The sequence below is a fragment of the Asparagus officinalis genome, chromosome 5, assembly GCF_001876935.1.
Source record: "Asparagus officinalis chromosome 5, Aspof.V1, whole genome shotgun sequence".
NCBI classification, from domain to species: domain Eukaryota; kingdom Viridiplantae; phylum Streptophyta; class Magnoliopsida; order Asparagales; family Asparagaceae; genus Asparagus; species Asparagus officinalis.
Window position 1 is genome coordinate 68,756,445 of NC_033798.1, and position 25,094 is coordinate 68,781,538.

Here is a 25,094-nt window from a genome sequence, read left to right on the forward strand (position 1 = left end):
TCTGAGTCGGCCAACGCCTCCTGTAGGGCCTCCCGGGTAGATCTGGATAACCGGAGGAGGTCGTACATGGTGATTCGCGCAGGGATGCTTTTCAGTTGCGCGAGCACGTTGAACCGGAAAGGTTGGCGGCTTGAGCCTAGTCCGTCTGGATTGGGAGGGGTTGCTGCGGCTGGCCTCGCTCTTGCGGGGGGTCCTGCCGGGTTTTCCGCCCTCGTGGGATATTCTTTCGTGAATTCTTTCCCTGCTCTCGTGGCGAAGACGTTGGTGTCCTCTTCAGAGTCCGTCAAGGCAGTCATCACCGTGTTATCTCTATCCAGGATGGCGGAGACAGCATTGCAGTGTTTTCCCTTAGCCTCCTTGGAAGGCTGTGCAGTCCATTGCTCATCATTGAGGAGGTCCAGATGGACCCACATCACCTGCCCTGATGGCAGAGTCTGTGGGACCAAACCCTTTCCCCGCTGGCTGTGAGGATCGTCATTAGTGATTTTCAAGACCGCCTTGGGGATAGGAATTACCCCCGCTGGAGCTTGAACCTCCGGGAGATCTGTCCCAAAGCTCAAAGTGATCATGTTCGCAGTCACTTGCTTTTGGACTTTCTCTTTCTTCAAAACCCCCACGTCGTAGAGGGCCTGGAGCTTGTCCTTGAGGACGTAGCACTTGGTTGTGTGATGGCCAAGGAATCTGTGATACGCATAGTAACTTGGGTCACCGGTTTTGTCCGCCTCCTCAGGCTTCGCGGCTTCTGGCAACTTAATCCGCCCACTCTTGAGTAGAGTGTCGAAGGTCGCCACCACCTGATCTTCTTTGAAGTCGTATTGCCGCGGGGGGCGCTGTTCAAATTGCCTGGGTTTCGGCTTTTGAGCAGCCTTTGGTGCCGGGGCAGAGTCGACTGCCATGATCTCTTTGGCCCTCCACCGAGGAGGATTCTTTGGCGCAGCTGGATCTGTTGCTCCCTTCTTGGACTGCGGCTCCTCGGCCTCTAGCCTCTTGATCATGTTTTCGACTTGTTCGCCCTGGCGAACAAGCTCCTTCCAAGTCCGGGTCTCGACTGCCCCTATCTTGGACAGGATATGGATCGACAGGTTGTTGCGGCACATCTCAATCAGTGTCGACTCGGAAACTTGGTCCCGACAGTGGACTGATCGATTCCGAAATCTATTCACGAAGTCATTGACCGACTCCGACTTCTGCTGCTTCTCAGCAAGGAGAGTGGCCATTGACACTTCCGTGTCATCGTCGAAGAAGCGGGCGAGGAAGAGCTTTTCAACATCGGCCCATGCCTTGATAGAGCCGGGTTCCAGTTTGCGGAACCATTCAAAGGCCACCCCCTTGAGGGTACCTATGAATAGTCAAGTGAGAATGGCGTCATTCCCCGTAAGGAACCCAGTCTGCGCCATGAAGTAGTAGATGTGTTGCGAGGGCGATCCCTTGCCATCAAACTGTATCAAGCTGATTGGCTTGAACTTCACTGGGTATGGGACCGTGTCCCATTCGATAGGGTAGGGACGTACCACCCCCAGCTTGTTCATGTTTTGCTGAAGCTTTAGCGCGTTGAGCTGGTCCTGGAACTCGTCGAATCTCTTGTCACGGATGCTACCGCCAGTATGCGACATTCCTATCGACGTTTTGGAAGAGTAATCAGATTGCTGATTACTGTTGTCTTCCGTTTTAGTCGCCGGGCGACGGGGAGGTACCCACTCTTTGTCCCTAGTCTGTCGAGGTAAGGGATGTTGGGTCCTTTTCTTCTTCTTCTTCTTGTTCAGCAGTTGCTCCATCATCTCTCTTAGAGAGTGGATGGTCACCTGCTGTTCCTCCATCTTTTGAGCCATTGTCTGCTCGGGGTTGAGGTCGGTCATGTGCACTCTCGCCAGCGTGTCTTGACTTGAGCGCGAGGTCTGAGATGTGGTCGCGGCCGAATGAACCTTGTCTTCTCCGCAGGAGGGAGGTACCAGGGTGGAGTAATCAAACCCAATACTTGCCCCCCCTACGACTATGTGTTCGCTGGAATATGTCGTCCTGCCAGCGTTGAGCGAACTGAGTGTTAGGTCTCAGGACGGAGTCCGAGTCTGGCGAGTCGGAGAGTACCGCCTTCCCCTTGTCCGTCGTGTTAACTGTGGCCGATGCGAGCTCTAGGTCGTCGGCAGTGCGTCCTTTTTGGTGACGACGCCTTCGACGGGAGGGCTTTGGTCGAGAGGACTGTTGAGAAAGTCTCTCAAACACCGAAGGTTTCGCCGTTCCGACGCATTGGCAGTCGGCGAGGACCGTGTGGATGAGTCTCTCACTGTGGCACTGAGGATTCGCCTTATGTATAGTGCGTTTGCGAGTTAAGTATTCCCTGAGGTCTTCTGTGGGCGGTTGGTGACAACCCCTAGCCTCAGAAGAATCGCTCGGGTGAGTGCACGAGAGATTTTTGGACGTGTTCTCTGGTGCATGCTGGGCGGAACGTTTTAATGCTGGAGTCAGGCGATCTCGCCTTGACTGGCGAGTCTTCGCGTTCGGGCGAACTCCAGTGCGTAGGCGGGTTTCAACCATTCGTTTGGACGAGCGGGTTTGCAAGGTGTCGCCTATTTCCTTGTCCTTACGTTTATCCGCCAAATGGTTATGGCGAGGCTCGCCAGCCTTCGAGGATTCGCCTACCCGGGTAGGCTCGCTCGTTCGAGGTGATTTATTCGCATCAGGGATATGACCTGAGAAGCGAAGTCCTCCTGAGCGGGTGGCCCTGCCTTCCTCGGTCGGCGCTCCTGACTTGGAGAACCTTCCGACGTCGGGCAGTCTGCCTTCTCGTCTAGCGTTTCTCGGGCCTGTACAATGATTCAGGTCATTGTGAGAAACGGAGGTTTGGACCTCCTGTCTGACGAGCGTTTGCCGTTGCTGTTGGCTAGCTCTCCCAGTGAGGAGAGCATCACCGTGGGCTGTGGCAATGCAGTTTGTGCCGGAGTGAACCGGCGTTTCCTTCGAGACAGGTGTCTGCGGGGACCGCTTGGTGATCCATTTGACAGACCCTTGTCTCTTGTGCTCGATCTCCGGCTTGGCCTTGATCAATTGCGAGGAAGCGGGTTCCCCCGACGAGACTCGGGTGGAACCTTCATGCGCGGAAGCTTTGACCATTTGAGGTCAGCTTCGGCGCACAACTCTATGGCGTTTGCGGGACGCATCGCCACCAGAGGATGAGGAGGACAAGTACTCTTCGTACTTGGCCTGGTCAAACTCAATCTCCAGGGACTCTACAGTCGTCCCGACAGTAACTTTATCAAATTGAGCCACCACTATTTCGTTCGATGAAGCAACTCCTCCCACTGTGGTCGCCATCTTCTGTAGGGTGTAAATTTGATTTCCCGAAAATAGGGAGTTTCGTTTGTATTGATAAGAAAGCTTATTACAAACTAATAATCAAATGTTTACAACAGAAGCAGAGGGAATGCCCTCTTTGTTTAGTGTGGGGACTTTTGGTGGCTATAGGACGCTTCGCTCGATGCTTGTGTCGAGTCTGCTTCCCTTGGACCGTTTGATCGAGGTTGCTGGAGAGCTTCAGTACACAGTAGAAGCTCGAGTCGATGGAGTTCGGGTCTGCTTAGTTCGCCGGCGATCGGAGCTCGGAACCAGGCAGTGGTGCTGTAACGCAAGGATTATGCGAACAGCTTGGTCTCAACTGCTTTTCTCCAAGTTTTTCGACCTCTCTCAAAGTTTGCTGGAAGAGGCTTTTAAATGGAAGAAGGACAGCTTGACTGCTCCTTGAATTATAGGATGTGACCATACATTGTTCGGAGACATCCTGCTGTTCATTCGTACCACCAGTGGTCATTCGAAGAGTTGCGCTCTGCATCACATTACGTAGGAGTGGGAAAGCCCCTCCTCGTATGCGTGACAACGGCTGTCGGATGCTTGCGTGGATCTGACCAACCACCGAGCGCCGGCGGCTCTCGCCCTTGGCTTGGACAACTGAGGTGAGCCGCATTTATGAGGGTGCAGGCTGCTTTGCGCACTGTGAGCGGCTGCTTGACGGTCTTGGAGTACTGTGCCCTCTCCCCTCGGGTCGAGAGAGGTGGGAAAGCCCATCTCAGCTCGTGGGGTAAAAGATATCTGGCCGTATTGGCGACCTTGGGGTTTGCGGGCGGATTCGACTTGGGACTCGGGCAGGCGAGTTGTGTCATAGGCGAAATTCCGCTGTTCCCAGTTGATTCTGGCTCGTGCAGGCGAGTTGATCATTCAGGTGAATTTCTTGCAAGCTCACAGAGGTATTTTTTACCGTCTACAAGGAGATAAGGCACACAGCCTTTACAACTTCTAGAATAAGACTCTCAAATGTCTAAACAAAAGTCTACTGTGAAGCTCAAAAGAAAATATAACTAAATAGACAGCTGAAGCTAAAATGCATCGCCATCAATCCCAAGCATAAAGATACTGATATTAACATGTATGAACTAAACTGAAACGAAAATTTCATGTATAAATACATAAACAAAACCCTAATCATGTGCATTCATGTTTTAAAACATTTTTATAACAAAACTCATGTTAAATCTCTTATAAAAAAATTTCAGATCTAGATCTTCAATTCACAAAACGTTGGTGAGTTTTTTAACATTCTGAAATCACATATCTTCCCACTATATGCTATAAAAATCAATCCTTTGTACAAAAATTACATTTTTGGCTCATCAAAACTCATAAAAACCCTTTGAAAACGTTTAGAAAATAGGACAAGGTTGAGTGAGATGTTACTCGCCTCTGGGGTGATGAACAACTCCTGGATCTGAGAGAGAGTGGTTCCCCTTCGCTACAACGTGAAGATTTCGACGAAAATCCTCCAAGTTCTTCCCCAAATCACCAAGAACAAAACTAGGATTTGAGATAGGGGAGAGGGGGCTAGGATTTTCTCAGATCTGAAGATGAGAGGGGTGATTTTGGGTGAAGGAGAATATATATGAACAGCTAAACCCGACCCAAACCCGAACCAAATCAAAACAGACCCGAAACCTGAAAAAAACTGGAAATCAGCGTATCAGTCGACTGATCGGTCGACTGATACAGTCAGTCGACTAATCGGTCGACTTATCTGGCAAATTCTAGTTTTTGTGCATGTTTTGCTTATTTGCAAAACCATCGCACAAAACTCTACACTCATACTCTCATATCATCTCAAATAACTTGTTATCATGTACATCAATGACCTCAAGCTATTTATCATAAAAGAATTATTTATTACTAATAATTCACATATAAACATTATAAAAATTACGGGGTTCTACATTTATCGCCGTAATTTATTTCCTTACCTGTTTTGTACCTATGTTTTTATTTGATTTCACTAGAGGATATTACTGTGATTGGTGAAACATATTACTGTGCAGTGTGGGTGCATGGAAGGTTTGATATCTCTGATTTTACCTTGGATTGTAGCCTTGTGTGAACCCATTGGCGTCACAGTTGGTATCAGAGCTCTAGTTTCAGCATCCTTAGGATCATCTTGTGTCATATTGTGGAGTTAGGATAGAGTTTTCTAGGATTCATGTATAGAGTTTGCTAAGAATTCTTAGAACGAGTGAGGACGTTATATACGTATATTCAAAATTTTCAAATTTTTATTTTTATTTTTTACGACTATCTTGTTTGAATTATAAGACATGAGATGAATGATAAGTGATACTATTTTTACTATTGATATATGTTTTATCTTATTGCTTGAGATCCTATTTACTGTGTTTAACGAGCTCTATTTCTAAACCTATAGATGTCAGGAAGAGGACGTGGTCGCAAAGGTACTCATGCTTAGGAAGCTGGACAAGCTGATGTAGAGCTCGAGCCATAACAGGCTCCGCAATATTTAGTTGATCTCATAGCACCCTTAGCAGCTCGTTTGGTGGCAATAGAAGAACAATTGGCAAATCAGACTCAGCAGAAGACACCTATTCAGGAAGAAACACCAAAAGAGACATCGATGGATACACCACCACCACCAGTTATAGAGGGAGCAGCTGAGTAGGAAGCATGGCTCCGTTTGTTGGAGAGATATCAGAAGTTGAAGGCACTAGAGTTTCACGGCATGATGGATTCTATTATAGCACATAAGTGGAAGGAGGATGTAAGTAACATCTTGGATATGCTTAATCTAGATACTGTGCAAAAGCAGAGGCTAATAGCTTTTAGCCTCAAGGGAGATGCATGATGGTGGTATCGACTTCGATTCACTCGGGAATAGAGGATGATGATTCCATGGGGGACTTTTGTATACTTCTTTGATGAGCATTATATGTCGGCTATAGCAAAAGCCGGGAAGAAGTTAGAGCTAGCTCGGCTAGAGCAGGGAGAGATGTCGGTGTCAGACTATGAGAGTAAGTTCATGGCTCTACTCAGATTCACGGGCTTGTGGCATACTGATGAGCGGCAGCCTCAGATGTTTTTGATGGGACTGTGCCCGAGTCTATGTCGATATCTCATATCTAGGTGATTTCATTCAGTGCAGGATGTGGCCGATGCAGCCACATCGCAGGAGACTGAGACTGTGATGTTTCAGAAGAGCAAAGAGAGTAACGCCAAGTCTAGATAACAAATAGGGTAAGGGATTTCATCATCAGCAACAGAGTCAGCATAAGAAAGGAGCTCAACATGGTTCAACAGCACCGCAACAGCGCAAGATTCAGGGTGCATGTTATAACTGTAATAAGATCGGTCATAAGGCTAGGGATTGTCGCAGTGTACTAGTAGGAGACCAGCAGGGTAGAGGCCAAGGCCAGCAACAGGGACGGGGACACAGTCAGTAGCAGAACCATGGTCAGGGTCAGCAGTTTCAACACTGCAATCACGGCTAGCAGTAGTAGTAGCAGAGGATAGAGGCATCACCTATCATTCTAAGGATTGAGGGGCCTACAGGCCAGATTCGAGTCATCCAGGAGATCTTTGAGGGACAAATAGTCCCATATGTTCCTCAGCTAGCAGTGCAGCAGTTGCTAGCCACCGGCAAGGTGTATGCGGTCGTACCACGTGATCATGATGCAAGTGGAACTATAGTGGAACGTACTTTCTTAGTGAATTCCTTTTCCGCTCGGATCTTGTTCGATTCAGGAGCTTCACACTCTTTTATCTCTCACGCATTTATGGATAGACTCCAGCTAGTTACACATCCTTTAGATGTTCCATTATCCATCTCTACTCCTTTAGGAGAGGTATCCCTATTGGAGAGTATTTGTAGGAGATGTGTTATTAGTCTAGATGAGTCTGAGTTTATCATTGATTTGATTGTTTTGTGGATGTCGGAGTTCGACGTTATTCTTAGTATGGATTAGCTATCATCCTACCATATCAGTATCGACTATTTTGCTAAAACAATCAGTTTGCGAGCGTCTGATGGGTCTAAGTTGATAGTAGCGACCTCACACGGAAACCAGATTGCAGAGTCATTTCTGACGTACATCGAGGAGGTGATACTGTAGGATCGTAGTGTCGATTTGAGCGAGACGCATGTGGTCTCAGATTATCAGGATGTCTTTCAGGACATACCGGGTTTGCCTCCAGTGAGAGAGGTCGAGTTTTGCATAGAGTTGCAGCCAGGCACATCACCTATATCCCGAGCACCCTATCGTATGGCACCTGCTGAGATGAGGGAGCTACAAACTCAGTTAGATGAGCTATTGTCTCAGGGATTTATTGATCGGAGTCATTCTCCGTTGGAAGCGCCAGTCCTTTTCGTGAAGAAGAAGGATGGTAGCATGCTGTTATGCATCGATTGTCGTGAGTTGAGCATAGTCACCATCCGAAACAGGTACCCACTGCCGAGGATTGATGATTTGTTCGACCAGCTACAAGGAGCGTAACACTTCTCTAAAATTGATCTCCGTTATGGCTATCATCAATTGCGGGTCGGGGAGATGGATATCCCCATGACCGCCTTTCTGACTCGATATGAGTCCTTTGAGTTTCTTGTCATGTCTTTTGGGCTGACCAATGCACTTGCGGTATTCATGGATTTAATGAACCAGGTATTCTGTTCATACTTGGACCAGTTTGTGATTGTATTTATTGATGACATCTTTATCTACTCGAGATCGAAGGCAGAGCATGAGTAGCATCTTTGATTGGCTTTGTAGACCTTGCGGGAGCATCAGTTATACGTTAAGTTCAACAAATATGAGTTTTGGCTATCAGAAGTTAGATTTTAGGGCCATGTTATCAGCCGGTAGGGCATTGCAGTAGATCCGACTAAGGTGGAGGCCGTTCTTGATTGGGAGCCGTCGAGGACAGTTACAGAGATTCGTAGTTTTCTAGGATTGGTAGACTATTACAAGAAGTTTATTTAGGACTTCTCAAAGATTGCGACGCCACTTACACACCTTATGAAGAAGGGTGTACAGTTTGTTTGGGGCACAGATTGCCAGGAGGCCTTTGAGACTTTGAAGGCTAAGTTGACATCAGCGCCGGTGTTGATCATTCCGAGTAACGATAGGTCTTTTGTTGTCTACACGGACGCGTCATTATCGGGTCTTGGAGGTGTTTTGATGCAAACCTAGAGAGTGGTGGCTTACATTTCGAGGCAGTTGAGGACTCATGAATGGAATTACCCCACTCATGATCTGGAGCTAGCAGCAGTGGCCTTCGCACTAAAGACATGGAGACACTATTTATATGGAGTGCAGTTCGAGCTATTTACGGACCATCAGAGTTTGAAATACCTTTCCTCACAGAAGGAGCTAAATCAGAGACAGCGACGATGGGTCGAATTCATCAAGGACTACGAGTTTGCGATTCAGTACCATCCGGGGAAGGCTAATGTAGTAGCAGATGCGTTGAACAGGAAGTGTCGGAATCGGATTACGGATTTGAGGTGCTCATTGTATCGAGATCTTCATACTCTTAGTCAGTTTGATTTTAGGCCAGAGATCGATGGGAGCAACGCATTTTTGGGAGCTTTGTCTGTGCAACCATCTTGGAGTGATAGAGTGGTCAGGGCTCAGCTAGAGGACTCTTGGATTCAAATCCGAAAGGAGGGGATTTCCAAAAAACCAAAGGCTGATTGGACCGTTGGGATAGATGGAGGTCTTCGGATGAAGGGATGATTAGTTGTGTCGTCTAATGCAGAGCTGAAGAAAGAATTGTTTGATGAAGCATATCGTACCAAGTACACAGTGCATCCTGGTACAACAAAAATATACAAGGACCTAAAGAGATAATTTTGGTGGAGTGGTATGCGCAGGGAGATAGCAGAATATGTTGCTAGATGCTTTACCTGCCAGAAGGTGAAGGCAGAACATCAGAGACCGGTAGGGATCCTGCAGCCTTTACCCATTCCGGAGTGGAAGTGGGTAGATATTTCTATGGACTTCATTATAGGATTACCGAAGATGAAGAAGGGGAACGATTCCATTTGGGTGATAGTTGATTGATTGACGAAGTCAGCACATTTTGTCTCAGTGAAGATAACTTATACAACAGAGACATATGCGAGGATTTTTATCCAGGAGATAGTTCCATTGCATAGAGTTCCGAAGATGATTGTATCAGATAGGGGCTCAGTATTCACATCCCATTTATGGAGGAGTTTTCAGGAGGCTTTCGGCAGCCAGTTATCATTCAACAGTGTCTTTCACCCCCAAACAGATGGTCAGATAGAGAGGGTGAATCAGGTGTTGGAGGACATGCTACGAGTATGTGTTATAGATTTTCGAGGTAACTAGGAGGACCACATCCTTTGATTGAATTTGCATATAATAATAATTATCAAGCTACTATCGGGATGACGCCGTATGAAGCATTGTACAGAAGGCCTTGCAGATCGCCTATATGTTGGACAGAACCGAAGGATAGTCTATTGATTAGACCTAAGATAGTGAGACAGACTACAAAAAAGATAGCAATAATTTGAGAGTGCATTCTTGCAGCACAGAGTCATCAAATATAGAACTGCCGTATGCATCACTATGCCACTAACGAATCTTAGGGGCAATTCGCTTCATGAATTCCAAATAGGCCCCGATATTGACGGTTAACCTTAATGATTTGGCCGCACCTGTAAGAGCAACTATTTTCCTGCAAAAAGATTTCGAATTTGTAAGTTCAATAAGACCTATGAACTCATATTAGACCTAACACTAACGGGAATCTAATAGAACTAACGCGTACTATTATAGAATTAACATTTGACTCTATCTAGAACTAACATTTGACTCAAACTAGAACTAACATTGGACTCAAACTAGAACTCATGTGGACTCAGACTAGAACTAACAATACCGTGGTAAAACTTGGCATTGTTTAAGATGAACTGAAATTAGGGAAAATTCGGTCGAGTTCCCAAATACTGGATAACATAGCACTTACTGTATTTTTGGGGAGGGTTCGTTGGTACGACCCGCCATTGCCGTTCTTCTTTTCCGGGCTCGCCATTTTATTGCCTGCTTTTGCATTTCCATAAGGGTTTGAGTAGCTTCCTCCGTATTGCCAACCCCAGATGAACCGTTTTTGCCCTTCGACTCGCCTCGAAGAACAACCTCGTAATCGTTAACGGATCCTTCCCTGGACGATATTTTTTTGGCGAAAACCCTAGAAACTGTTGAAATCCGAACATAAATTAGAAAGATCAAGAGGTTTTGAGGATCCTAAGCGGTGGAAGAGAGAGAAAGAGAGGGAGGGTACTTGAATATGGATGGGGCGAATTAACCGAGATCAGTCCCATCAGAGGGGTAAGATCGTAACTTCCGCTGTGCTTTTTCTGAAAAAGATACTTCGAGGCCTCGTCACAAATACGGTGCGTATTTGGGGCTTATACATATGGGGCAAAATACAAGAGGGTTCGTCACACGAAGTTCCCACTTACACATTTCCCCCTAAAAACAAACAAAAATAGAGACCACAAATAAAGCGAAATAATAATAACCCCAGACCCGTAGACGATGACATAAACCACAACCATAAGCCCAAAACAAAAACCATGAAAATTCACATTCACCCTCGAAGACTCATCATGTTATATTATTTGTAGCCGCACCCTTTATTTCCTATTACTTAATAATAAGAATAATAAGTTCCAATTCTCAAAACTTGTCTACCACTATGCAAGCGTTCTCATCATCGCTCACCTCCGCTAAACCCTTCGTTGCTTCTCCTCGCTCTCACCCTCGCGTGAGATCTCAGCTCAGCGATCGACAATCTCTAGCAGTCGCTGATTCCAAATCAATGGCGGCCAAGTGGGCCCAGAAGACTGTCGTCCTCCCTCCGCAAAAGAGAGGATGTCATCTCGTCACTTCCAAGGTGAAGAATAACCACAATTTTCTTTCTTTTTTCGATCAATTTTGTGCTGACTTGGGTTAGTTTTTGCTTCAATTTTTGTGGGTTTTCTTTGTTCCGATTAGTTATGAATTAGGTATTCTTTAGATTGCCAAATTTTGGATGTTATCTGCTGAATATTGGAATTTTTGTTTCTAGTTGATTGTGAACCACTGATTCTGCCTGACTTAATTTTGTTTGGTCATTCTTGTTTTTTTTTCTAATATTCTAGATTATTATAGTTTAAAGTTGGGAGCTTTGATCACGGTTTATCGAGAGAGTGGTGCTAATGGCAACAGTTGCTACCTAATGGCAACAGCTGCTACTGATTCTTTGAAATATAGGAAGTTTTCCATATTGTTTTAGATGCCTATGTATTTGGAGGTCAGTGGACTTTGCTTTAGATATCTCGAGAGCACCTTGGGTTGTATTCAGATAAATGATCAAACTCCCTATAAATTAGTTGGTTTACTTCGATCGACTAAGCCTTTGTACTGTAAATCATTTTGAATGCGGGGTGACATAGTCACTCTACTGATTCTAGGTTGTGAAGGACGGAATGTTAAATGTAAAGATATAGTTTATGGTGAGAAGCTAACGATGTTTTTTGGAGATGGAGGATATAGTTGAAACAAGTGTGCTTCAGGTGAGAACAGAATGGCCTTTGCAGCTGAAGCACAAGATGAGTCCTCATCGTAGAAGAAAACAGTCTTGAATGACATAGGTGACGTGTCTCGATATTCTCAAGTGCTTCCTGAATGAATTTCCATACGTTGCCTATCAGTTTATATATCATTATATTATATGTTCTCATAGATGCTATAAACAGATATTTAGGAAGGGGATCTTATTGGAGATATGTCGGTTCTTATCTATATTAATTCATTAACTATTATTCTTTGATAAGATAATGTCAAGTAAGAACTTTTGACAGGTGTGCTTTCTGTATTGTTAAGATATTAGCTTCGACAACAACTTTGTAGGCTAGAAACTAGATGAAAGGAAATGATTATACAGTTTTATTTAAAAAGATTAATTACAATCCGGTACCCTTAAAATATGGTTTAATTACACAATTGACCTTGGAGTATGCGTATCTACATGGATAACCCTGAGATCATTGACTGTAATTACACGGGTAGTCCTAGAATCTGATTGTAGACTAATGCTGTTGTTTTTTTGTACAGACATGGAGTTGTTTGACTTTGGTGAGCGGTAGGGTTAGGTGTAGGGCTAGGTTCATGACAAAGATAACTGACTATTAAGGGTAGAGATATGGTTGTACCAGTAAAATGCTAATAAGTAGTTTTTGCTATAACCTCAACCCCAACCCTGATCATAACCCTAACCAAAATCCTAACTCCAATTCTGACCTCTACCGTAACCATCATAAAAAAAAGAACTTCAAATCAGGAAATATAACTGATTATAGATTTTAGGGTCACCCATTTAATTAAAATTAGTAATCTTAGGGTTACCTGTGTAGTATGCCGAGTCTAGGATCACTTATATGATTACATCGTACTTCAGGGTATCAGATGGTAATTAATCCTATTTAAAATAGTAGTGAAATATCAAATATGCACACAATGAAAGTTAATTACCTGGAGGTGCCAATTAGTACATCTTTTGTTTGAATCTTTTATATTCCAAACTTTAGAATACATAAGTAAAGTTATATAGATAGGCATCTGAATCTTTATTAAGTTTGAGAACTTTTTTGCGGTTTTGATCTTTCATCAATATTGTAGTAAATCTCGTGTGTTTGCTCCAATGTCCTCATTGTTGGTATCATGAATAATAGTTGAGTGCTAGATGGAAGCATTCATGTTGTCTATCACTTAGCTTTCGAAACAACTAGATATGTAAGAACAATTAGATCTAGCCATCATCAAATATTGATTCCTGCGTCTAAGAAATCCTTGGCCAACTATCTCCTTCTTGATTCCTTTGACAACTCATTAATTGTGCACAACAAACGGCTAGGGGTGTGCAATTTATTCATGTTTGCTTCCCCCGTAAATACATAAAGCGACGATAGCAATTTAAGTCCCATTATGGAATGCATACACAATGCACATCCATATTACATTCATGTTACTTCATATGGATCATGATTTTCTTTCATAAATCAGCAAAGAATATATATATATCACAAGAGAATGGCTTCTACTCTATAAGATATTAATTCAATTTGGCAGTTCGTCAAATAAGATGCTATTGGCAAGGGATTGCTAAAGAAATTGGCTTAATGTCCTTATATACATGTTGATGATATGAATGATTACATCTGCTTTAGTTATCACTGGTGCTTTTCAGGAGTTATTCCAAAACTGTAGATACGTCTAAGCATCTTGTGATGGATTTATTTGAAGTTAAATCCCTCTCCAAATGGTATGAACATAATGGAGTTATGGAGGGGTCAACCCCATTTGAAATATCACTCAGGCTAAAAGATTGTGGGCTTGACACCTTTTGAATAGCCCAAAACCAACTTTGACTGCTTAGGTGGTACTGTTGCTAAAGCAGCTTGATTGTTTTTCCCCCTCTCAGCTGGAAACACTTACATTTGGGTGTTGGTTGAGCCCTTATTACTGGTTCATTCCTTATAACGTGGGAAGCCTTGAAGTTCACTACAAAACCTCTATGCTAACATAACTTGGATTGGAGATGATTCCCATGAATAACTGCTTTGCCAAAAGAACCAACTAAGGATGAGTATCCTTTTCTCCTTTCTCCTTGCTGACCGCAAGATGTTTTTAAGGTTTTCATACAGAAGAGTCTCAGTAATATTTATCAAGAAGGTAACGGTGCTATCTATCTGATGCCTAACAGTGAGCTTCAGTCGGAGGAACCAATTATGACGCTACTGACACTCCTAAGTCCTCCTGGATATGGTAGAAGTTTATCTTATAGATTTATTTTATTGCCTTCCTACTTTGTGGCTGTATCCAGATACATCCACTAATATAATTGATAAAAGATACTTAATATATGGGTTTGGTGAAGAGAGAATCCTATTTTCGTTCAGCTCATTGCATCATGAATGTTAAATCATAATTTCATGATATGCATTTATTCTGTAAATGAATCAACTAACTGATATCAAGCATGTGAGGAATATAGTATGGATGGAGGAGAGGATATATATTCTATTTATAGCTATATCTTCTTCTTCGTTTACATGTATATCAGGGAACAATAAAAATGAAAGCAAGAAAAGAAACAATGGAAGCTAAAAGAAAATGAAAAACAATACTACTGAGAGAATATAAAAATCAAACAAAAACTAGGTAGTAATATTCATAGAGAGCAAACTTACATACCGAAACAACTTACACAAACTAGTAGCTGAGAGATGAACTAGCCAGCACCGGAGTAATAGTAGTAGTAGTACACACCTTACACACTCTTATCTTACAAATACTCAAAAGAAACTTCACAAAACAAAACTTATTTACAAATTTAAGAACAAAAAACAAGAGGGGAAGCACTAAGAGTTTTCTTTCTCTTTGCTCTCTAAAACCTTCCTCTATCTTCATGACATTCACCTCTATTTATAGAGTTTCTCTTGATACTATTTTTAGATGCTTTGTCATGATGTGTGAGACCGACAGTGATAATTTTTCAAAATATTTCATGAAAATAGGTTATAGAGTACCCTTTTTTATCATAAGCAGGTAAGAGCAAGTTTATCGATAACGGATAGCATCCTGTAGAAGTGAGGCACCACTAAGGCTATTTGTGCCTATAGCGGTACATAGTGCATAGTCAAATAGCGGTCCAATTTGAATATATTTAAATAATTTAAAAAATAAAAAATCAATGCAAGGATAGGACTTTATTGAGGACAGGGCTTCATCGAGGAGATGGAGCAGAAGTAGTTAGAGGATATGGAGATGAAAGGAGATGAAGATGGAGCTCGTCGAGAAGTTGGAGAATTTGGAGAGGAGGTGGAGTGGTGGAGGGAGACATCGAAGCTTGAGCTCGTCGAACAAGGAAGAGAAAGAGAGGCAGAGGTCCAGTTAGGGTTTCTTGAGAAAGAGGCGGAGACAGTCAAATACAAAAGAGAGAGGGAGTGTGTTTTATACATTGGGTCGGGGTTTTTTTTATAAAAATCAACCAAAAAGGCGCTAAAGCTCTCAAAGTGCTTTTAAGCGCTATTAACTGCTTTTGAGCGCTATTTCGTGTTTTTCTCCATTCGAGATAGCGGTCTTTGGCGCTTCTTTTCACCGCTATGGTCAAAATTATCGCGGGCAAGGATTGCTATCGTAATTGCAGCGCAATTCGCAAATACACCGCAATTTCCCGCTATTACAACATGAGGTAGGAGCCACGAATTTCTTCATGCAAAAGTATCTAAAATAGGAATCCAAAATAGAACTATTGGCAGCATGCTCTATGCAGTTGTTTTAACTGAAATTGTCATTTCTTCTGGAGTTGTTGATAACTGCTCTGTTTAGCTGTTAAACAAAATTGCATCAAAGTTTTATTATCTTTAACTGGTAAAATATCTTCTTTTCAAATGATCAATTTAAATTTTAAGTCGTTAATATTAATCATCTTTATAGTTTTACCATGATTTAATGATATGTTACATATTTTCCCATCTATGAGTTATTTCCTATACTAAATCACTATCAACGGATGCACCACCTGGAGAATGAATTTCTTTTTCTTGATATGCTTTTGCTGCCATGAAAACGTCATATACTTCTCTTGAACTGGACCAATTGGTGGGTTAGTCATCCATTGTTCTATGACTGTTTTTGCTGCTCTTGTATGAGAAACTTCTCCTATCTTAATATTTGCACATATGATTCGAAGCCTATTTGTCATATAGTATGCATTATCTTCGATCAAGTATTAAGTTTTTTTTGAAGTGGATGGTAGTTTGGAGACGATCCAACTCTATATGGTAGCATTCTTCATGGAACCAATTGTAGAAATAAAGTCCTAGGACTGTAGAAATCTCTTATATCTGTAAACTTGGAAAATATTCGAAACTGCTTCTCTAATGTAAATGTAGCAGTAATATTAAATTTGAAGGTGCGCAAGACTTATTGGAGACGGGACAATAGCTGTTTTGACAATGGCTGGTAAGCCTTTAAACCTCATTGGATTATTGAAAAATAGGGGATTTATTGTAATTCTCAATTCTAAGACAATCCCTGCTTCTATATGAGGTATAAACATGGGAATTTCATGAATATTTATAGCAAATCTAAAGAGAGTTATATTCCATGAGAATCGTGAACTCCTTGTGTTCTTTTAGGAGGAGCATAATATTGTCTTCTACTTTTTCTTTGATAATATTTTTAATGTCTTTGAGGCAGAATATTTAATTTTGATCATAGTTGCTCTTTATTTAGACAGTCTCTGCATATATTTTCTTGAATATATTATGATACTTCAAGAATTTTAAACATCTCATTAGATGTTGATGCTACCTTATGAGAATAAGGATAAAGATAATTAATCTCAGTTGAAAGATCTATAAATCTTTCTCGTATCTGATTATTTTGTTTAATATATTGTTCATCTTTTTCTTTTAAAAGATGGACTAAATGAGTTATATAAACTTTGATTTGCTTTTTCTCCCGAGGACATATGCTATTCCATAGATCATTGATAAACATATAATCAATGGATTTAGAAATATTTTAACTTTTTCGAGGAAGGTGCTTGAGTTGAGCAAGTAGATGTCGCTTGGTTTGAGCGATAGCGATAGAATTTTCCTTCAACTTGTGAGGTTGAAGCTTGATGAGGCATCACTTTCTTGCAAAATTTTCTGAAGTATTTATTTGAGTTTGATATTTCATTAAAATATTGAAAAAATAGTTCTAATTGTTTCTAATATTCTTCGAAATTTCTTGAAAGGAGTATCATTACATTTGGCAGTAAAATAAGATAATCTCAACATTTATACAAATAACATCCCAAGAACTTTAGATATTCTTGCTGAAAGTAAGTATACCTTGGGGCTTTCGTCTCCAAATATAAAAGGAAAAGGGGATGAGGTGAACGGTTTCTAATCTATTTTTTTTCTAATATTTGCATTTGCCAAAATCCCATTTTATATAAAAATTTGAAAATATTTTTCCATTTATAATATTATTAATTTGATATTCTAGTACCTGATAATTTACCCGTACAAGATTATTTGACCTTTTGTAATAAATAATTTGATTAGAAACTCCATGTACAAAATTAGAGTCCATACAACATGTATCACATGAAATTTTTTATTAGATTATCTTTATTTAGCTCTTCAATTTGTTCTTTACAGAGAGAGAAAAAATTTACATCCATTTGGACATGCATGTCAAAGTATCTACTATCGAAAGTTATACATGCATTTTTTAATAAGAGACACATATACTCTTTTTGTTATTAAAAATTGTCTTATTTGAAGGATTTTGGATGATTATTAATCTCAACTTCTATATTAGAAAGAGCATTTATAAATTTTTCTTTGTAATGTAAGGCGGAAAATAGACAATTAACTGAATATCTTCTGGTTCTTTATTAGACCAGAAAGAAACATTGGAATTACTAGCATTTGTATGAATTCCTTCATTATCAACAATAAAAGGCTTAAGATTATTAGCAAAAGGAGTTCCTAAAATAATACATTGCCTGAGGTCATTAAATAAGAAAAAAGAAGTTTTGATCTTTAGACCTACATTGCAAATATAAGCATTAGTAAGTTTATATCTTGCTTTAAGAGCCTACCCATTAGCAGCGCTAACCAGATGAGATGTTTTTACATAGAATCTAAAAGGGATAAGATCTTCTCTAATATAATTCACATATGCTCCAGTGTCAATCAAAGCAGTATGTTGGACAGAGTATTCATTCATGATATTGAGCATAATATCACACATTCATTTCTTTTCAACGTATTTTTCTATGATAAATTTATTATCATTGGATATTTCTTTATGTTCAAAGTTTTTTATTTCTTTAAAGCCTTCAAACTCTTCTTCGTTTTTATTTTATAAGTATGTTTCTAGATTTTTTTAACCTTTTATTTGAGATCAAGAATTTCTATCTTTATGTTACCTTCTTCTTTTTCAACGTTCTTTAATATTTATTTTATTTTCAATTTTTCTTTCATTTTGAATTCTATTTAAAATTTCAGAGAAAGTGTAGTGAACACTACTCTTCTTTTCATCAATAGTTTTTACTAAATTTTTTCCTTTTTTCTTAGTTATTTCAAGATACTTAGTTAATTGAGTCATTTTTTTCTTGTGGATCAGTGATCGCATCGATGGTATCAAGAATAAATTGCTCATGTTTGCTTAAAGTATATAACTTCGAAGTTCCTGAAGAGGAATTCAAAGCTATCTTCATTATAACAAGTGCAAAGATTGTTGCACTCATCATCATAATTAGATGAATCATCATCATCACTAAGTTAGCATTAATGAACATATCGATTTCTTTTGTAGTAAGATATTTTGATTCTAACAGTTCATTAACTTTCGTTTTTAGATCCTTTTGAATACATTTATTAGCATACTGTCCATTCTTCTTACACTAACATGTCAGAATTTTTGTATTATTTTTAAGTTTTTTGAAAACTTTCTTTTATGGGCTTTTCTTTCTTTATTTTTATTAGCTTTATGTTTTTGTGTTTTTTTGTATTTCTTATGCTTAGTTTTAATTCTTGGGTTTTTTATTTGAAGACAGAATTGATAACAAAAATTTCCTAACTCCTTTTTACCCAAAAGATTCTAATTTTTTAATTGGGTTTTTAATTTTAATATCATTACAATGTCTTAAACCAATGGTGTTTACTCTTTGGATTAAATTTTCAAAAGGAATTTGAGCATAAGCTATTTGTCCATTACATTATTCTTTTAAGAGATTCCCTCACTCTCTCGGCAAACAAGGGTGGAAGACCAGAAACAAAATTTTCTTTCTAAATATGATTATCACAATCACGTAACTAGTAAACTTTAGAAAGAAAAACGTCTTTATACCATTTGAAATTTTTAAGAGTTTTACACCTGAAATTTATAAATTGTTCTCTAACCTATTTTGAATGCCATGAGCTAAACCAATAAAATGATGGTAAATAGAAAGGCGTAGGGTGTAAACTGCATCATTAAAATGATGTCCATTTTCATCAATAATTGGTTCTCCTCTTGGATGCTTTTGTTTATATAGTTATTTAGTATGTTGTTTCTTTTTTGTTGTAGTGAGATAACGATCCTACCATCCTTTTAGCTAACCAAAAAAAGAGGAACACATACCACTTGCAATGTCTTTTTCAGTATTGCCTTGTTGTCTACAAGCATTAGTGTAAGTAAGTATTTCTTGTTGTCTATAAGTTATTTTTTCAAATTGCATAGCAACAAGAGTGAGTCTCCTATAATAATTTTTTGAGTTATAATGGTGGTTTTTAATGCTTTGAATTTGTAAAGGTTTATGATGACCTGATCTGTCGTCAATTATCATTTGATTGGGATTCAAATCCAGATACAACATTTATGGCTGGAGATTTATTTAGAGATATGTTTTTGATCTTTTAGTTAATTCTTTTGTAAGATTACTCATTTTTCAACTAAGTTTAAAAGGTTTGTTATTCCCTAATTTGATGTTCTTGGTAAAAGTTTGGGGTGTAAAAGATGGTATAGAAATCTGGTTAGTGATAGGATTTTTCATGTCTAGTAACATATTTTCAATCCTATTTGTTTGTTTACCTATTGTTTAGAGGTGAATGTTAGTAAAGTTATTTTGGTGAACTACTAGGAGATATGCTCTTGTCGACCTGTGTTGGAATTAGATTCAAGTGTTTTTATAGGAACAACCTTAACTTCTTTTCCCCTAGCAAATTTTATCTGTTGAAGAGGTTGATGCAAAGATTCAATTTCTTTATCTTTTTTTGTTTTCCATGTGTTAAATATTTTTTAAACACATAAGCATGGTTTTCAATGGGTTAATGCTGAAGAGAAATTTTTAAATCTTTTAGGTAACTAACTTCACATCATAAGAAAAAAAGTATATTTTTTCTAATAGTACACATACAATCATAATATCATGCTCGAATAGATGATCTAAAATCTTCATAAGTTTCAAAACAACCATTTTTCTTATTTTGATTTTCGGAAGAATTAAAACTTTTCTTAGAGAATCTTTATCAACCTCAAAAGGGGGTTTGTCATAAAAATTCATTAATAACATTAATGCTTAATCCTAATAGATCAAAATCTTTATAAATTACAGTTGGTTTAAGGTTATATTTAACTCCTATGAGTTTTCTATTTTCCGAAAATTCTTTTTCTCATGTAGGAATCGAAGAAACTGAGACATGACGCTCATCAGAAGATTCAAGAGTGATTTATCTAAACAAAGAAAAGTTAGCTTCTATGTCACCATTAGGATGTTTAACAATTTTTTGAAAGTTAGAATTTTAGGTAGCTTTGGATCTATTGCTTGATTTAATTTCCAAACAGAAAGAAGTTAAATTTCACTCTTTTTTAAGGTCTTTGGAAGAATCAGATTATTTTTAGCATGAGTGAGAAACATAGTAGCTCCTTACTCAGGGTTAACATTTGCTAGAGGTGTAAGTATTCAGAGTTGAAATCATGTTAAAATCAGAAGTTTGAAGATTCAAAGTTTACACTTTAAGAATTCCAGGGTTTGATAAGGAAACAGAGAATTTTGGAAAAGCATTGAAGAATGTAGGACCATTGCTTAAACTTTACTCAGTTAAACTAATTAAGAAGTCCGAATAAACAAAGAATGTCCCATCACGTAGGCAAACAAGAACTTAAGCATTATGACCATTTCTAGTAAGTGGCCTAATGGATACTTGAACGAGGTCAAGAAGAAGGAATTTAAGAGTAGGATCTTTAGTGATTTTTTAATAACTTTATCACTAAGTAATTGTAACTTTTATGTGTGAGAGGTTACTGTTTTTATTTTTTTTATTAAGTTTTAACGTGATAGGTATTATTTTTGGTACCCTCTTTATCAATCTTATTAAACCGTTTTTTGTTGATGGAAATGGTCTTCACTTTTATGCAAATGGGTTTGAATATACTATTATCTGAAAAAGCTCATCTTAATTAATTGATTTCTACCTTATCTTATAAAGAAAAATTCCTTTAACATATTTCTGAGGAAATCAAACTAGAGAAAATTAAGAAACATATTATTGAGAAACAATTTATTGAAAAATTAAAAATATTTCATGAAAAACTTGAAACGGAAGTTTGTTCTGAATTTCCCCATGCCTTTTGGTTAAAAAAACATGTTGTTAGCCTTCCTTATGAAAAGATTTTTCTGAAAATAAAATTCCTATCAAAGCACGACTTATGCAAATGAATCAAAGTCGTTCTATAGTGATCTTCTTTTGCAATTTGTATTTACCAAAATCTTGATTTCATATCAAATTTTGAAAATATTTTTGCTCCCTGAAGTCTTTCAATTAGATCATGTTTATTTGGTATAGGATAACGAATCAATTGTAGAACTTTACTGAGAAAAATAAAATTCCTACCAAAGCACGACCTATACAAATGAATCAAAGCCGTTTTATAGCGATCTTCTTTTGCAAAAATCTTAATTTCATAATTTTGAAAATATTTTTGCTCTCTGAAGTCTTTTAATTAGATCATGTTTATTTGGTATAGAATAACGAATCAATTGTAGAACTTTATTGAGAGGTTTATAATTAATAACTAATCTAGAAACTCTTCTTTCAAGTTCTGCAACATTGTCAACATAAAAGGTAGCACAACTCCAAGGAGAAGAACGAGGCCTAGTTAGCTTTTTATTTTGAAGATTAGAAATTTCTTGTTTACAAATCTCAAAGATATGCATATTTTACCATTGTGAATGAAATCTTTAATCCTTATACTTCTTTTACCATTGTTCACATTGATGATGTGCTTTTTTTCTAAAGATATTGGTCAACATTGGAGACACTTAAATATTTTTCGCAAGATTATAAAAAGTAATGGTTTAGTGGTTTCTGCTAGATAAATAAAGTTTTTTCAAACAAAAATACAATTTCTAGAATTTGTTATTGATAAATACACTATTTCTCTTATCCATAGGGTTATTACCTTTGCTGATAAATTTCTTGATGAAATAAAAGAAACTAAATAATTATAAAGATTTTTGGGATGTCTAAATTATGTTTCTGATTTCTATAAGGATCTTGCTTCTAATGGAAAAAAATCCTTAATGATAGATTGAAAAAAAGTGTATTGAATGGACAGAGCAACATTCTGAAGCAGTCAAAAGAGTAAAAATTGATGTAAAATCTTTACCTTGTATATCTCTTCCAGACCCCGTTGCTTTCAAAATAGTGGAGACAGACGCATCTAATTTTGGTTAGAGCAGCGTTCTTAAGCAAGAAATTAATGGTAATGAAGTTTTAGTTGCCTTTACTTCTGAAGCTTGAATGACACGAGATGCTTGCTATTGTTCTTTCAATTAATAAATTTCAAAGTGACTATTTAAATTAAATTTTTTTACTGAGAATAGATTGTATGTTTGTTAAATATGTTATCAATAAAGATGTTCAAAATTTAGCATCTAAACAAATATTTGCTAGATGGCAAGCTATTCTTGTTGTTTTTTATTTTGATGTAGAATTTATTCGAGGAAACAATAGTAATTTACGTGATTTCCTCTCCATAGAATTTTTACAAGTATATGACACTATCAAAATTTGATCGATAGGAGAATATAAAACATGAAAAAAGATATCTTTCAATACTTCCTTAATACAAGACAAAAAGGAAGCATGTTCTCCCTTTCATCTGAGATCTATGGATAAACTTATCATCCTTAAAAATTTTGATCAGAATTTATTACTGGTGGAAATGGCAACAAAGCTTCTTCCAAAAGATTATTATTATATTCCAATAATGTTTGGAAAAACTACTCATTATTATGAGAAAATTCTTAAAGAAATAGAAAGTGCATTTGCTCATCATAAATATAGAGAAAAACAATACAGTTATTCCTGATTAAGAATATATCATATTATTCCATTAAATGAATGGAACTCATTTGGATACCCTAATGCTCCTCGAAGATTTGGAGAAAAAGCTCAGATTGGTTCTTAGCAATACAACTATTTAAATTACCAAGCAACTTAGGATCATGTTCTGTACATTCAAAATCATCTTGAAAAATATACATGGTGGATACGATTTATGAATTAAATAAGTCTACTGAATTGGTTTATTGAAACCTTCTAGGCTAAATTTGAAGCCATTATAGAAATTATGCAACATGAAATCCTTAAAAATCAAGGAAAACACTTAACTTCTCACGATATCCTTCAAATATTAGTGGAATATGGCCTCCTTTGGATTATGCAATGAGATTGGCACTCTATTGTAGATGATAATGATGATCTACCATCTTACTTTGCTTGAATTATTTCAGTAAAATGGTATGATCGGTAGAACATCATAAATTATCTAAGTGGAAGAAAAAATTCCTTATTTCCTGACTATGGCTTAGAGTATGGATTAAAATCTAATCCTAAGAAATAAGATATGAAGACTATGCAAGAAATTTTATATGAAGAAATTTTCGCCTACATCAAATCGGGACGTATCTGAAGAAAAATTAAGGTCACTTGTTTATGAGGAGTTACTTATGCTACTAGCCCAAGTGGACAATAGTACTAAGTCTATAACTTCAGAACCGACTGATACATCGAAACATGCTAAGGTAAAGTGTTCTTCTGCTGATCAAGATAATGCTACTATGGATATTGAAGATAACAACGAAATGATTAGTGGGCTTATATGATGATCCCTAACAATAAATATGACTAATATTAACGACTTAAAATTCAAGTTGATCATTGAAAAAAATATATTTCACCAGTTAAAGATAATAAAGCTTTGATGCAATTTTGATTCACAGATAATTACTATTAGCTATCAACAACTCCAGATGAAAAGACAATTCTAACTGAAAAGACCGTATACATTATGCTGTCAATAGTTCTTTGAATTCCTATCTTGGATACTTTTGCATAAAGAAATTTATGGCTCTATATACTTATGCTAAAAAGGATACTTTATAACCTATTTTCATGATAGGTTTTAAAAAAATTATTACTGTGGATCCTACACATCAGGACAAAACATCTAAAAATGGTGTCAAGAGAAACTTTATAAATAGATATGAATGTCATGAAGTTGATGGAGACTTTGGGAAGAAAAGAGAAAAAAAACAAGTTTCTTTTGAGTGTTTGTAAGATAAGAGTAAGCACGTAAGGTGTGTACTACTACTACTCGGATGCTGGCTAGTTCATCTCCTAACTACTAATTTGTGTAATGTGTTTCGGTATTAAGTTTGTTCTCCGTAAATATTACTACCTAGTTTGTGTTTGATTTTTATGTTCTTTTAGTAGTATTATTCTTCATTTGTTTAGCTTCCCTTGTCTATTTTCTTGCTTTCATTTTTTTGTTCCCTGATATATATATAAACGAAGAAGATATAGCTATGAAGAATATCTATATCCTCTCCTCCGTCCATACTATATTCCCCACATGCTAAAATATTATGTGTGTATATGTGTGCGCACGTGCGTGTCCGCGTATATATGCGCATATATACATATACGTACAAACACACATATATACAGATACATACATACATACACACATAAACGAAGAAGATATAGCTATGAAGAATATCTATATCCTCTCCTCCGTCCATACTATATTCCCCACATGCTAAAATATTATGTGTGTATATGTGTGCGCACGTGCGTGTCCGCGTATATATGCGCATATATACATATACGTACAAACACACATATATACAGATACATACATACAAACACACAT

The 25,094-nt window shown here is 38.1% G+C and overlaps 1 protein-coding gene across 1 annotated transcript in view; it reads left to right on the top strand.

The window, feature by feature from the left end:
- LOC109843742 (UPF0047 protein YjbQ) overlaps positions 10,963 to 25,094 on the top strand; it is a 19,003-nt gene continuing 4,871 nt past the window's right edge. The window contains exon 1 of the mRNA XM_020412700.1: positions 10,963 to 11,241. Coding sequence (XP_020268289.1) covers positions 11,044 to 11,241 — 198 coding nt within the window. The 5' untranslated portion in view covers positions 10,963 to 11,043. The remainder of the gene's footprint in view (positions 11,242 to 25,094) is intronic.